The sequence below is a fragment of the Garra rufa genome, chromosome 6 (assembly GCF_049309525.1).
Source record: "Garra rufa chromosome 6, GarRuf1.0, whole genome shotgun sequence".
In the NCBI taxonomy this organism is placed as follows: domain Eukaryota; kingdom Metazoa; phylum Chordata; class Actinopteri; order Cypriniformes; family Cyprinidae; genus Garra; species Garra rufa.
In genome coordinates this window covers 24,137,830-24,154,298 of record NC_133366.1, presented here as the reverse complement: position 1 = coordinate 24,154,298, position 16,469 = coordinate 24,137,830, and the positions used below count along the sequence as shown (strand labels likewise).

The 16,469-nt window shown below is 36.8% G+C and overlaps 2 protein-coding genes across 7 annotated transcripts in view; both read right to left on the bottom strand.

Annotated features, from left to right (window-relative positions):
* lmo7b (LIM domain 7b) overlaps window positions 1–16,469 on the bottom strand; it is a 119,293-nt gene that overhangs the window by 53,523 nt on the left and 49,301 nt on the right. The window lies entirely within an intron of this gene.
* On the bottom strand, window positions 568–16,286 carry epha6 (eph receptor A6). The gene is made up of 11 exons (XM_073841789.1): window positions 16,171–16,286; window positions 14,202–14,272; window positions 13,955–14,080; window positions 13,253–13,438; window positions 12,111–12,172; window positions 9,380–9,589; window positions 8,805–8,954; window positions 5,743–5,936; window positions 5,387–5,536; window positions 1,954–2,062; window positions 568–1,744 (listed from the first exon to the last, which is right to left on the bottom strand). The coding sequence occupies exons 1-11, from the start codon at window positions 16,284–16,286 to the stop codon at window positions 1,709–1,711; spliced, it is 1,410 nt and encodes a 469-aa protein (XP_073697890.1). The 3' UTR covers window positions 568–1,708.

Sequence of the window (16,469 nt, the reverse complement as noted above, 5' to 3'; positions counted from 1 at the left end):
AAAGCAACTTTACAGTATTAAATAAAGTTGCTTTGACACAACCCATTTTGTTAAAAGCACTGTATAAATAAAGGTAACTGACTGATTAATTGAATTTATTCCTTTAAAGGCACAATAAGTTTTCCCTGCTAGAGGGCGCATATTCAAAACAGAGAAACAAAGGCATAGTTTGATGATGCAGTGATTGAGTGTGGAATCATGGGAGTTGTTGTCTTCATCCCCACAGCCGATGCAATCCGTCGGGACTCAGGCAGAAATTATCTCTATGGATGAGCTAATGTATTAAACACTTATTAAGGTAACTGTAGTATGAAGCAGGGTCGAAAACAGCGGGGCTTTTATTATGCCACAGCCAATCGCTTCCACTATTTCCAGTCATACATATGTAGTAAAAAGCAGCGCTGTTTTAACATACTGTTTTATTATAATGTTACGGAACTTTCCACACACTCAAATGTATCTACATTTGAGTGTGTGGAAAGTTCCGTAACATTTTAGAAAGCAAAACTGCAATCCATATTATAACATGATTTTTTGATTGTGACAAACTCACAAAAAACACAAAAATATATGTTATCATTTATTTTTACAAACATTCAACCTATATCACCTTTATCTCTCTGTACTCTTTATAAATTATAAAAAATAATGTACAATTAGTTTACTATGAACAATACATTATGACCTGATTACCCAGAGTTTTTCCTTGCCCTGCTCAAAGTAAGCACTCGGTTCTCTTGCGCGTTTGACGCTTGCACATTGCAACTTGAAGTTTGTCAAGTGGTCTCAGTGTCCCGAACATGTGTTCAGGCACAAAGAGCCGACCAAAGGATGGGGGCCTATATCATCTAATGAACATGGTAGAGTATTGTGCGTTTGTATGTCTTGTGGAAGCGAAAGAGACTGCAAATGCGTATGTTGCCATTGTAGTTATGCGTGTATGTAGGTCTGCCGTGTTGGGAAAAATACTTGCCAACATGCAGAGTGCTATACTGTCATGTTCTCTATAGGAGAACATTTTACTGCAAACTGTTACCTCATTGATTCTCCACTGACTATATGACAATAGTTTCATAGTCGCAAGGCAAACTGATAAAATATCAGAGGTGTCTATAGATTCTGTACACCAGAGTAGACTGAACAAATGTGTGCAGTTCTCAAATCTCGGTCTGAGTGGATTTGTTTGAGTTTGTTCAATTTGACTGTGGTGCACAGGAGTAAGAAAATGGCTTACAGTCTTCTGAAAGGTCAGACTTTCACCCCTCGCTGACAGCCTGAGGAAGTCAATGGTTTTGTGTGGCATTTTTTTTTTCTCAACAGAGCAAGATAAAGCTCTCCTCTCTCTACCTTGGCTCTTTTCTTGGTTTTCTAAAGACTGCACATATTGCTTAGAAAAGGAACTAAACAAAAGGCAACCGAAAAAGAAACAAAGTCACACACACATATAAATATCAGGATAAATATCAGATGTGATAAACAATGTATAATAGCCATTTAAAGCTGAAGACATTCAACAGTTCCAGTCTCTCGTTTTAGAGGCTTGATGAATAAACCAGGAAAATCTCTTAAGACACATAATTTAATACATTAAAATAGCAAATATGCTATTCAGAGTTCTCAGATTTGGAGTCCAGTCAATCACAGAACTTGCAGGATGATTGACAGATGACATCTTCGTAACAACAGAATGGTTCCATTGTTCCATTGTTTACTGTGGTTCCTCCGGGTAAATGCTCCAATTTTCCTGTTACACACAGTTTAGCAAGTGGACAAACAATAACATTAAGCATGTTTCTTGGTCTTTGCTTTCTTATGTATGTGTTTCAACTGGAAGGCTATGGAGAACTTCACCTTAAGGGTGTGTGTGCATGTGTGTGTGTTTTGGGGGTCTAGCGTTGCTGTAAGAAGTATTTGTATGACAGTATGTGTATGCGTATATGTGGATTTTCATACATGGAAGCCACTCTGTTGAATGTGGAGGAACTGCAGTCGTAGTGCCTGTATGCTGCTCACTATCCTCCTCTGGTGGCCAATCAGAGACACTCCGATTCTTCTTACATCACTGTTGAGAAAACAACAGGATGAGACTTCTAACAGTGAGGCAAATCATTGGCAAGTTTATGATCAGTATAAAATAAATATGAATATATATACAGGATAATTTACTGCTTGAAAAACCCACATTTTTCTATAGATGTAATAGAGTAAATGCATATTTGATGTTATTCTCCTCTTTTAACTACTAGATGGCACGATTCACCACAGCACTTTTGTAAATGTCTAATATGCATGTAGAAATTTGGCTGATGCGCAGTTACAGGCAGCAATCTAATATTTATGGAAGCTTGTTTCCACCACTGAATGAATTAAAAAAGTAAGTATTTGTGTCTTTTTATCTCATAATTCTGACTTTTTTCAAGTTTACATCTTGCAGTTCTGACTTTTTTTGTCCTCAGAATTGCACAATATAAACTCACAATTCAGATTTTTCCACCCAGAATTGTATAATAATAATAATAATAATAATTAATAATTCCCTCATCCACCACCAATGTGCAGCATTCACCTGCTACTGGTGGAAAGTAGACAGAGCGATGAAGCCAATCAGAATATGGGAATGATTAGGAGGCCAATGGGCAAATTTGGCAAGGATGACAGGGTTACACCCATACTCTTTTTCAAAGGACAGCTTGGGATTTTTAATGACCACAGAGAGTCAGGACCTCGATTTTTAACATCTCATCCAAAAGACGGTGCTTTTTTGTCATTATAGTGTCCCCATTACTATACTGGGGTGCTAGGATCCACACAGACCACTGGGTGAGCACCCCCTGCTGGCCTCACTAACACCTCTTCCAACAGCACCTGGTTTTCCCCAGAGATCTCCCATCCAGGTGCTAATCAGGTTCAACCCTGCTTAGTTTCAGTAGGAGACCAGTCTTGGGCTATAGGGTGATATGGCTGCTGGCCATATCACCCTGTAGAAAAGTCAGAATTGTGGGATAAAAAGTTGCAATTACCTGTTTTTTTTCTTCATTTTAGTGGCAGAAACAGGTTTCCATACAAATTTAATGTTTTTCCCCCCAAATGTTTTAGATTTATGTAGAACATGGGAATAGATAAAATTACAAAATATATTTCAAAGTATTTTCAGTTTTGTTCAAGGTCATTAAATTAACACTAAATTGTGTAAAAAAAAAAAAAAAGAAGGTATTTGGGGTAAAAAGCACCCCTATTTTTCAAAATGTGAAGCAAAATGTGAAAACAAAAGATTATCATTATCATTAATCACTTACCCCCATGTCGTTCCAAACCCGTAAAAGCTTTGTTCATCTTCCGAACACAAATTAAGATATTTTTGATGTATTCTGACAGCTCTCTGACCTTCCTATAGACAGCAATGTAATTCACATGATCAACGCCCAGAAGCGTTTCAAGGAGATCGGTAGTTACGAAGCTACGAGAATACTTTTTGCATGCAAAGAAAACAAAAATAACGACTTTATTCCACTTTATTCTTCTCATCCGTGTCACCCTTTTGCGCCATTTTGGAGCGTATCCACTGAACGCAATGTTTTGTGTCAGCTGCGTCACACAAATACGCTGTTTATGTCGTTTATGCATTGATTTGACTGAAAACAGCATATCCGTGTGACGGAGCTGACAGAGAACAGCGTACGCTGTTTGCGTTCAGTGGATAACTTCCAAAATGGCGCTAAGGTGGAAATGAATTGTGGAATAAAGTAGTTATTTTTGTTTTCTTTGAGTGCAAAAAGTATTCTCGTAGCTTATGATTGCACCCCTGATGTCACATGGATTATTTTACTGAATTCCTTGCATCGTTTCTAGACGTTATCGCGTTAATTACATTGCTGTCTATGGCGGGTCAAAGAGCGGTCAGAGTGCATCAAAAATATCTTAATTTGTGTTCGGAAGATGAACAAAGCTTTTACGGGGTTGGAACGACATGGGGGTAAGTAATTAATGACAAAATTTTCATTTTGGAGTGGAGTAACCCTTTAAGATTTTTCAAGTAAGAAATGGGCCAAGATTGCAGTGGAGAGGTGACTTTTATTGATTTTATTATCATGTTAGTTGTAAAAGTCATAGCTTATGAGTTTTCCATTTGTCAACATGACATGGTTAGGTTCATATGGTCAATAAAATTTATTAGGTTGGATGTACACTGTAGACATAATCACCAAATAGTCACCAAAACATGCTATTAATCATGATGCAATAACATGTATTTATTTTTACTACTGTAAAGCCATATTGAATTATTATGGGATTTCCTTCAAACTGTGTAAAAAGCTTTCAGAATCTTTCTCTTTTATAAATATTTTTTTTCCTGTTTTAAAATGAACAGTATATTTATTAAACAGCAGTAAATTATTGTATTTATTAAAGTAACCTGACAAAATAGTACAAAATTTGCTGAAGTGATTATTTTAAAATAAATAAAAGTCTTGTCTTAAGTCTTAAAATTGTAAAGTCTTACACTTTCTGTATATATTACTCAAAACATAGCACTTTAGCTGAAGTATTTGTGTCCAATGCTAGGTAACTTTCATCTCATGCTGATGAGTGTGCTTTTGTGATTTATTTTTCCACAAAATGTATGTTTTTTTTTATCTATGCTCATTAAAAAATGGAAGCCTGTTTCTGCCACTGAATAAAAAAGGTACTTTTTATACTTTATCTCACAATTCAGACTTTTTTTTTTATCAGAATTGTGTGAAACAAACTTGCAATTATGACTTCTTTTCTCAGAATTGAAATAGAAACTCACAAGTCATAAAGTCAGAATTGTGAGATATAAACTCACAGTTCTGACTTTTTTTTTTCTCAGAATTGCAAATTGATATCTAGCAATTCTGACTTTATAACACACAATTGCGAGTTAAGTCAGAATTTTATAACTTGCAACTCCAAGTTTATATCTCACAATTCTGAGAAAAAAAATGAATTGTGAGAAAAAAAAAGACAAAATTGTAAGTTTATATCACAGAATTCTGAATAAAAAAATCTGAATTGTAAGTTTATATCTCGCAATTGCAAATTTATATCATACAGTTTTGACTTTTTAACTCTCAATTGTGAGTTTATATCAGAATTGTGAGATAAAAAGTCACAATAACCTTTTTTACATTTTTTTATTCAGTGATGGAAATGGGCTTCCATACTGATGTACCCTACTAAAATGTAGCATTTGTTTGCTTTGCTAGATGACAATAATTGCAAATTAGCATATATCAGAATAGCCAATAAAACCCACTAAAGCGAGTGATCATGATAATTTTTCCATTCAAAACAACACCTGGGACCTAAATGAAGTGTAAAAAAAGCAATGAGCAGGATTTGGAGTAGTTTTGATTCCACTCACTCAATACTCATGGTGGATATGGAATCCAGGGTTGTGTACCCTGCTGCTATGAAGTTGTTCTTGTACTGACTCATTTTGATGGAATCCAACCAATCACCGATAGATATGAAGAGAGGGTAATCTGGCATATCCTCAGGAGATTCTGGGAAGCTGTTTAAACACAACACATAAAACAGTTTGGCACATGTTTCCCACATGGCAAGAGACGACAGTTCAGTTTAATCAGCGTTATCTGTCGGTAAACAAAAACAATTTCAGTTTAAAAAGATCATTTCAACACTGGCACTCATTTTGATTCTAGTAGGCAATAAAGTAAGCAATTAAACTGTTGATTTTGAAATGTTGTTGTGAATTACCTATGTACATCTTCCACCAGTGTGAGCAGGCTGCTGGGATTGCGGATCAGCTTATCTAGGAAGCTGACCACGTCGTTAAACCGTGGTCGCCGACTGCGTTCCTTCTGCCAGCAGAGAAGCATGAGCTGGTGCAGGGCCACGGGGCAGCCCATGGGCGCAGGGAGCCTGTAGCCCTCCTCTATAGACAGAATTACCTGCAGGAAGACATACACAACTCAATTAAGATGCAAATTCTACAAGACCATTTCACAAATGTTTGCAAACACCTTTTTTCTGCACATTTTGTAATATGTATACTTATATATACTATATACAGTTGAAGTCAAAAGTTTGCATACTGTACACCTTGCAGAATCTGCGAAATGTTAATTATTTTACCAAAATAAGAGGGATCATACAAAATGGATGTTGTTTTTTATTTAGTACTGACCTAAATAAGATATTTCACATAAAAGACATTTACATATAGTCCACGAGAGTATGTTTACATACACTTGACTCTTGAATCATCCACAACTGTTTTTTGTTTTGTTTTAGTGTTCATGAGTTCATTCCTTGTTTGTCCTGAACAGTTAAACTGCCTGCTGTTCTTCAAAAATCCTACAAGTCCCACAAATTCTTTGGTTTTTCAGCATTTTTGTGTTTTTGAACCCTTTCCAACAATGACTGTATGATTGTGAGATCCATTTTTTTCAACTGAGGACAACTGAGGGACTCAAAAGTCAAAAGTTCACTGATGCGTCAGAAGGAAACACAAGAGCCAGGGGTGTAAACTTTTGAACAGAATTATGTGTACATTTTTATTTTTTTTTACCTAAATATAATATATATTTTTCCATTTAGTACTGCCCTTCAGAAGCTTCAGTATATATGTACAGTACATGTTTCCCAGAAGACAAGATAAGTTAAATTTACCCTGATCTTCAAATTCAGAAAGTTATCACTTCCCGGCTCTTAATGCATCATGTTTAATTCTGAGGCATCAGTGAGCATTTGAACCTTCTGCAATAGTTGCGTATGAGTCCCTCAGTTGTCCTCAGTGTGAAAAGATGGATCTCAAAATCATACAGTCATTGTTAGAAAGGGTTCAAATACACCAAAAAAGGTTGACAAACCAAAGAATTTGTGGGACCTTTGTTTGTCCTGAGCAGTTTAGGACAAACAAGGGACTCATGAACATCTATCACTAAAAAACTAAATAAAAACACAGCTGTGAATCATTCAGGTAACAGCACAGAATTAAGAATCAAGTGTATGTAAACTTTTGAACTGAGTCATTTTTATAAATTCAACTATTATTTTCTCTTGTGGACTATATGTATATCTTGTGGACTATTATTACCTTTTATGTGAAATATCTTATTCAGGTCAGCAATAAAAAACAACAACATTTATTTTGTATGATCCCTCTTATTTAGGTAAAATAATTGATATTTTGCAGATTCTGCAAGGTGTATATAAACTTTTGCATCTAACTGTACACAGTGGAGATCAAAATTAGAGAACAACCTATAATTTCCTAAATTTCAAGGTCACTGCTTAGTCCTATTTGAAGTTATCCTAACCCAAATGGGACATTTGAAAAAAAGAACTATGATCAAAATTAGAGAACACTTACAGATCCTTCAAGTTATTGGTGTCAATATGGCACCTGGTGCTAATTTCCTTTATTATATGACAAACCCTATTTAACTGACAGCATTCCTCTAATTTTCACTAAGACTGCAAGATGGCAGGCCGCTCTAAGGTGACTGAAACCCTGTGACAGATGAAGGCGAAAAAAGATTACCATTTAGCAATTGCAAGAGAAGTTGGTCATTCCAAATATGTGATTTCTCGAATATCGCAGGTTTACAGTCACTCTAATTCATTCAAGTTCCATCAAAAGGCTGGTCGTCCACGTAAGACAAATGCACAAGAAGACAGGATAATGCAGAGACTCCCATAGGGAATGGGTTCAACACTGCAGCTGGAATTGCTTGCCTGTTCACTGCTGAACAGGGTAAGGATCAGTCTCGGCATGTTTAAAAGAAGTCAGACTGAAAGCGCACTCTGCAGTGACCAAGTCTCTAATCAGCAGAAGAAATCAAAAGGCTAAGCTCAGCTTTGCTGTGGAACATGATGCGTGGAGAGAGGAGAACTGGTTTAAAGTTCACTTTAGTGATGAGAGCAAGTTTAATTTATATAGGTCTGATGGGAAACTTTTTTCAGCATCAAACTGAGGAAAGACTGAGGCCCAAGTGCATAAAGAAGTCAGTGAAAAGTAGAGGAGGAAGTGTAATTGGTTTGAGGGATGTTTTTTTTGCAGCAGGAGTTTGGCATCTTACACAGCTACATGACAGGGTGAATGCAAATGTTTATCAGAAGCTCCTTTAGCATCATGCGGTACCTTCCCTGCAAGAATCTCCCAATCAACCTGCAAGACAGTGCTCTCCTCACATTGCAATACAGGAAAGCAGTTCCTTGAAGCTAAGAACACTGAAATAATGAAATTGCCAGTCCAGAGCCCTGATCTAAACATAACTGAAAATCTCTGGAAAATCCTTTGTGTCAAAGTTATGGCTAAGAAACCTCCTACAGTTACCCAACATTGGAAGACAGTGGAGGAAGAGTGGACTAAAATCACACCAGCAGAGTTTGAGAAACAAGTGATGTCCTGCAGCAGCAGATGTGCTGAAGTCATTAAAAGCAAGGGCGTCTACACTTCCTACTAATTTCTGACAGTTGTAACCCTCCAAAATTTTAGTTGTAAAAGGTTTTTCTTGAAATGCCTTGGATATTTTGTCAAACATGTTAGTAGAACAGTGGTATACCTGCAGCTAATATTCCTTCAAATTTTGAGCAATGAAGATCTTCTTTTTTTCAGAAAAAATCAAGTATTTATAGATAGTTCTCTAAATTTGATCGGTTTAAAATATAGACATATGTAATATCTGTAACATAGCATTTTAAGATTTAAATGAGGCATGCTGTTTATAACAAAAATTTGAAAAACATTTTGGCCAGAAAAAAAATGCCTTAGAAGACTATTGTTCAGAATAAAAACAGACCAAGTGACTCACATCTTGGTTGGACATCTCCCAGTAGGGCCTTTCTCCATATGACATCACTTCCCACATGACAATACCGTAGCTCCAAGCATCACTGGCTGAGGAAAACTTTCTGTAGGCAATTGCCTCCGGAGCTGTCCAGCGGATGGGGATTTTACCCCCCTGACAAAACAAAATCTTTTCTTTTTATTATAATAGCAAGTAGCATCACTTCTTGTTTCCTAGGCAATCAAAGAAGATATTGATTGCTTATGTAATGATGAATCATAACCGGGCTTTTCTTGGAATGTAAGTGTATAGAGTGACACACTCAGACCCCTGCATCAAAAAGTTCAGATGTATTCAGACACATTTAGCATCTTATTATAAATCTAATTACTCAATCACTCCTCAGAGTAAGCCCTTAATCTCATGTTATACTGCTTAGATAAACTCAATCCCATTCACTAACACACAGCGAGCAGAGTAGGGCTAAGCTCTAGAGATTCTGGATCAGCTTTGGCTGCCTAAGGAGCACAGATTGTTATTAACTCTGAACAGCCCTGAATTTAAATGAACCAATATTGAAGTGGGTGTATGTGGCTTACTGTGGTAGTGTAAGCTGCCTCCGGGTCGTCCTCCAGCACCCTGGACAGACCGAAGTCCGACACCTTACACACCAGGTTGTCATCCACTAGAATATTTCGGGCTGCCAGGTCCCGGTGGACATAGCCGATGTCGGACAGGTACATCATACCTGAGGCAATGCCACGCAGCATACCAACCAGCTGGATCACGGTGAAGTGTCCGTCATGCTTCTACAAAAGGAAAGAGAAGAGAAGAGGAGGACAGGCAAGAAGAGGAGATAGAGAGCTTTATCACAGTGAACAATAACAATATTCACCTTTAAACCAGATCTGACAGCATCAACAAAAAAGAACATAGTTTGTGTCTGGATAGTAGTTGTTTTTTCTGGTTCTTGAAGACACTTTTGTGGTGGAACGTGGATGAAACACCACAATTAAGGTTAAGCTGTAGGCCTACTTGAAACTAAAATACACAAATAACATTAAGATTGTGTTTCTTAATAAATTTCTGTCATGATAACTCTTTGAGGGATTGGCATAGTCATGTACATGACAATGTTAATGTATTTGGTTTTGGTGGAATAGATCTGCTACGCTGCTGCTGCTTCTGTGGCAGAGTGAGTACAGAGTCTTTCTACTGCCAATACGTCCACAACATGCTGCTGTGAGCATGTAAGAAATACTGCTGCTGCACAAATAGCATACATGAAATAACCCTAACATAGCACACATGAATCACCTCGAAGCAGATCTATACAGGTGGAGCTGGGGAAGGTGGAGGGTTTCTGAGCATGCTGCAAACTGCTACAGCAAGCACTAGTCATATATTTAAATGTTGAGCAGCAAGCTCATTGGCTACAGATACAAAAAAGAACCTATCGGACTGTACCATCTAGAGTTTCATGCCAGAACTTTGTTTTAGTAACTGATGTCATACAATCACAAGACTGTTTTAACTGAATGATCAGAAGCTACAGCTTACATGAATAAAAATCACAATCATGACACTTGTACATTAAATAATTGTATATATACAGATTAGTTCATTCATGCGTAATATATTTTTTTTCAAATGGATTAGGAAAACAATTACAAAGAGCTCCAAACGATTTTCAGATTTTTTACAACTCTTTTGCTTTAGACCATCTATAAATGTTAAATCTACCACTGAATAAAAAAGAAATAGGTGAGTGCGACTTTTTTCACATAATTACGAGTTTACATCTCACAATTCTGACATATAAAGAGACATGAAGTTGCAATTCTGAGAAATGAAGACTTTTTTCTCAGAATTGCGAGTTTATATCTCATAATTGTGACTTTTCTGAGAAATACACATTTATATCTCGCAATTCTAACATTATAACTAAATAAAATTGCAAGTTATGTCAGAATTGTGAGATATAAACTTGCAATTCTGAGAACATATCAGTATTTTTTTCCCTTAAAAAATTATAACTCGCATTTGCAAGTTTATATACCACAATTCTGCAAAAAAGTCAGAATTGCGACATACAAACTCACATTTGCGAGAATAAAAGCCAAAACTGTGAGCTTTTATTTTGTCATTCTGACTTTATTTCTCACAATTGTGAGTTTATATCATGCAATTCTGAGAAAAAGTCAGAACTGTGAGTTTATATCTCACAATTCTGACTTTATAAAATTTTGAGATTGTATCATGCAATTCTGTGAAAACAAGTCAGAATTGTGAGGTAAAAAGTCGCAATAACCTTTTTTTTTATACAGTGGTGGAAACGGGCTTCCATAGGTTACCACTGCATCTCTGATTTATAGTTGATTTATAGTTAATAGCTTTCAGTGTACTCCTATTATAAAACAACTTCATTATTGTTTATTTAATTCTAACAAGCAAGTTTTTGTTAAAAAACTAACCAAAAAAAAAAAAAAATGTTTATAATCTCTGCACAGGAGATACTGAACTTGGTGTTGTTTCTCAGCCGGCACAGAATTGGACTTAAGATGCAGAACCATTGGGTACGAATCTTGTGAAAAACATGGCTCACGATGACAGAGCTAAAAGATGAGAAATCGGAAAACAAGCTAAAACGGCATGCTTGCCTTTAGAACAGCTTGGACTATTTGGAATGGTATAGAACTTTGGATTTTCCTATAGACTGTGAAAGTTTGCAAAGGGTTTAAATAATTTTGGACATGCCACTTTTTGTTCAAATGTAAATAAAAGCTGAGAAATTTTTTTTCCCACAATGATCCCTCTTGTACATCGTCTTATTATCTTTTGGGATAAGCATGTGTGATTTCTGGTCAAAAAAAAAAACTTGCTGGTTAAATAAAAGTAACTTTAAGTCAGAATTTGCCAGGGGTATGAATAATTTCGGGCTTGACTGTATGTTCATCTGTTCCGGGGAAAAAAACTCTTTTAGTCCTACTCACTGGACATTACACGTTGTATATGTTACGAAACAAACAAGACGGTATGTATTCTGCTTTTGTCATAAGATCAGGTTGCCATTTACATTGCATTGCCAGTTAGAAAACCTGGTTCGTTAAAGAAAAAGGGGGTGGAATAAAGTAAGAAATATCTTTATTTTTAGCTCTGATTGAGAACCACTGTTTCAGACAGTTACACCGCAGGACATGTCAACTTTCCAAAAAGCATTTCATATCATATATCGATCTGTTGGCAAATTACAAAATGCTCTCTCTAGGTGCATTTATGAGGAATGCCAGGTGTGGTGTGCCATATTAATGATAAATTGAGTTCTTGTACCCTCAGAAAAGAGTCCAAGGAGCCATTCTCCATGTACTCCACCACTATCATCACAGGCCGACCTACAAAGAGGAAAACAGGACACCTGTAAGTAATGGACTAAGTTATACAGAAAGAAACAGAGGGAAATGGGACAGATATTGCTACATTACTCATCTGTGTCTCTGTATGACTACAAGTCAAACCCAAAAGTTGCATAAACATTGTTTCTTTCTAGTGCATCTACAATTTCATCTTAACTACTCCAAAACAGCCTGTCTGGTACAATAAATGAAGACATGAGACAACACTAGAATCAAGTGAAGGGAGAGTTTTTAGCTGGATGTGTAGCGTGAAATCAGTGATTGTTTGCATGTCAGACTGAAGCTGTGAGTGGATCAAACATTTGTTTCTTGCAGAGAGAAAACAACTTTTGACAAATGAAGTTATTCTGTGATCAGTTTCATCCAAACAAAAGATCCTCAATGATCAATAACAAAATTTCACAATTTTCTTATCTGTTTTATTTATGCATTTATTTATTCATTGCCTGCCATGCTATTCAGACATAATGACATTGATGGAACTGCATTAAAAAAGGGTATTGCAATACTGTTCAAAAGTTTGGGCTGAGACTTTTTTTTGAAAGAAATTATAACTTTCATTCAGCAAGGATGCATTAAATTGATCACAAGTGACAGTAAGGGCATTTATAATGCAACAAAATGATATAAAATAAAATAAATCAAGTAAATGCTGTTCCTTTGAACTTTTATAAAAGAATCCTGAAAAAAATCTGATAACAATATGAAAAGTTTTTGAGCAGTAAATCAGCATATTAGAATCATTTCTAAAGGATCATGTGACACTAAAGACACTCCAGTAAAGGTGGCTGAAAATTCAGCTTTGCCATCACAGGAATAAATTAAATTTTAAAACATAATAAAATTATTCATTTATATATATTTTCAAATTATTAATATTATATAATAATTATTCAGTTATTTTAAATTGTAATGATATTTCACAATATTAATTTTTAATGTATTTTGATAAAAAAAAAAGTAAAAACATCTTGCTGACCTCAGACACTTGAATGGCATCATGGACATATTAAAAAGCAGTTTGAATCTTCAGAATGAAAAAAAGAAAAAGTTTCTTACTCTTTGTAACCACACCCTCCAGCCTGATGATGTTAGGATTATCAAACTGTCCCATGATGCTCGCCTCTCGCAGGAAGTCCCGTCTTTGACGCTCAGTGTATCCCCCCTTCAGAGTCTTTATAGCCACAGGAATTTCTTTCTTTCCTGGGATACGGAGCCGGCCACTGCACACCTCCCCAAACTCGCCTGCAGAACACATTCAAGTCCATATTCACTGTGGTAGCGTTTTGGTTAACTGCTTGCACTTGTATATACTAAACACTAGGTGGCAGTCAAACTATATCACATGTTCACAAGGCACTTTATAAGGGTTCTCCTTGTGGCAATTATTTCACATTGAATTATTTCCTACTTATCATACTGAAGATTAGATTCTAATCATTTTGTCTTCTGAGAATAACAAAGTGATTTTTCAGAGAGGCATTTAGGAGCTTAACTGTAAAAATGATCTGAAATATATTTTAATTAGACACATAAGAGAAACCAAAGCCTAGATCTAGAGACTAAAGACGAGAGAAATAAAGATACGTGAAGAATGCTGAAAAAAACTTTTTTCTTAGATTTTTGAAGAACTTTATCTTCTAACCAATTTATTTTTAACTCATGACACACTTTTATTTTATGTCTTGCTGCAAAAATAGCAGAAGTAGATTATAGGCTACTGAGTATCAGACTGAAGTGAGCTGTAAAAAGAGATTTGACCTGCTCCGATGACTCTTTCGATTCGGATACGGGATGGATCGATTTCCTTGGCAAACTCATGAACGGCCTGTGAGGGGTCCTCGTAAGTGTCTGGGTCAATGTATGTCTTTAATCCTGGGAATGGTACTATAAAAAACATGTCAAAGGTTGAAATCTTTTTTTTTTTCCCTGAATACATTTTAAATATGACTAAATGTGAATCAGTATGTGTGTGTATGTGAGTGAGTGTGTAATTAAGGTTTCATACCATGTCCGTTTTGATACTGTGTTCTTTTTTTGTCTTCTGACTTTATCTTCGATTTTATGTACCACTGACACCTGTTCAATCAAAGAGAAATGTAAATGATCAATGGTTATGTTGATATACTGTACATAAATAACACAATTAGAGACTTCAGTGATGTCCGTGGTTCTGAAGCCAGTGTCACTGTCCGTGGTGCTGAATAAACCAATTATGATCGGTAACCAGAAAGACTCAGGACATATGGCTGAACAGCTACTCAGATGTTGAAATTAAAATAATGCTCCTCAGGGAGAACATCTCAAGAGTGTTCATTTGTAAATTAATTTCTTTTTTCGAATAAATGAAGACACTGATTCTGTCCGTCATCAAGAGCTCTTGATTTATTTGAGAGCTGCTCGCAACAGCCTCCCTGCAAATCTGCACAAGCAGCTGAACACGGTGCCATCAGCCCCTGCAGCTGTGCGAGGATGTGATGGCTCAGGGGCTGGCTGAGTGAGGTTTCACACAGCGCGCTGCACATGCTGATATTGCGAATCACAGGACTGTGTGGCATGTTTAAGCTTGCTGTCAGTCTCACAGCAGGACATTTCATGGCAGCAGACACGGCCGCTGTCGGGAGGCTGCAGCATTCCGACTAATTAGGCAGCGACATGGCTCAGCCAATCGGAAAATAGGAAGGTGCTCCGTGGCCAACAGGCCTATTAGGAGATGGCTGGATAAGCAAGGAGCTAAATTAAGGGTAAATGAGTGAATGAAAGAAAAGACATATCCATGACATCTACAGACAGACAGATAGACAGATAGATAGACAGACAGACAGACAGACAGACAGACAGACAGACAGACAGACAGACAGACAGACAAACAGACAGACAAACAAACAAACAGAAAGATAGACTGATAGACACAGACAGACAGACAGAGAGATAGACAGACAGACAGATAGAGAGATAGACAAACAAACACACACACAGATAGACAGACAGAAAACAGTCAGATAGACAGAAAGATAGACTGATCAACATAGGCAAAAAGACTGATAGATAGACAGACAGACAGACAGACAGACAGACAGACAGACAGACAGACAGAAAGAAAGAAAGAAAGAAAGAAAGAAAGAAAGAAAGAAAGAAAGAAAGAAAGAAAGAAAGAAAGAAAGACTGATTGACACAAATAGACAGACAGACAGATGATAAATGTTACTAGATCCCGGGACGTGTTTGCATTCACACAGAAGGCACTCTAGCAATTTTTGACAGACAGACAGACAGACAGACAGACAGACAGACAGACAGACAGACAGACAGACAGACAGACAGACAGACAGACAGACAGACATACAGATAGATAGATAGATAGATAGATAGATAGATAGATAGATAGATAGATAGATAGATAGATAGATAGATAGATAGATAGACAAACAAACACACACACAGATAGACAGACAGAAAACAGTCAGATAGACAGAAAGATAGACTGATCAACATAGGCAAAAAGACTGATAGATAGACAGACAGACAGACAGACAGACAGAAAGAAAGAAAGAAAGAAAGAAAGAAAGAAAGAAAGAAAGAAAGAAAGAAAGAAAGAAAGAAAGAAAGAAAGAAAGAAAGAAAGAAAGAAAGAAAGAAAGAAAGACTGATTGACACAAATAGACAGACAGACAGATGATAAATGTTACTAGATCCCGGGACGTGTTTGCATTCACACAGAAGGCACTCTAGCAGTTTTTGACAGACAGACAGACAGACAGACAGACAGACAGACAGACAGACAGACAGACAGACAGACAGACAGACAGACAGACAGACAGACAGACAGACAGACAGACAGACAGACAGACAGATAGATAGATAGATAGATAGATAGATAGATAGATAGATAGATAGCAAATGCATATAAACACAACATCTGTTAATCTATCCTGGAGCGTATTTACCTGCCCCCTCATTATTTGCGCCCTCATTACCTGCCAGTGATGAGAAGGAAGAGGGTGAGAATGATGAGGAGAGAGAAGCCCCCCACTGTGGCTGTAACAATCACCAACACCTGGCCCTGATCAGCTGCCTCCTCAGAGTCTGACATAGTGAAAGAGAGAGAGAGAGAGAGAGAGAGAGAGAGAGAGAGTGTGTGTGTGTGTGTGTGTGTGTGTGTGTGTGTGTGTGTGTGTGTGTGTGTGTGTATGTGTGTGTGTGCATGTGAAAGAGCAGGAGAGGTAGAAAGAGAAAAAAAGCACAAAACGATAAAGTCACTTTCAACTTCATATTT

What these genes read in the sequence shown, in the direction of transcription:
- epha6 (XM_073841789.1), bottom strand. Translation starts at nt 16,286, where the DNA reads ATGTCAGACTCTGAGGAGGCAGCTGATCAGGGCCAGGTGTTGGTGATT. An exon ending in ACAGTATCAAAACGGACATG is followed by an intron (nt 14,081 to 14,201) that starts GTATGAAACCTT and finishes TGTTTTTTATAG; the next exon opens with TACCATTCCCAGGATTAAAG. An exon ending in CGAAAGAGTCATCGGAGCAG is followed by an intron (nt 13,439 to 13,954) that starts GTCAAATCTCTT and finishes TGTGTTCTGCAG; the next exon opens with GCGAGTTTGGGGAGGTGTGC.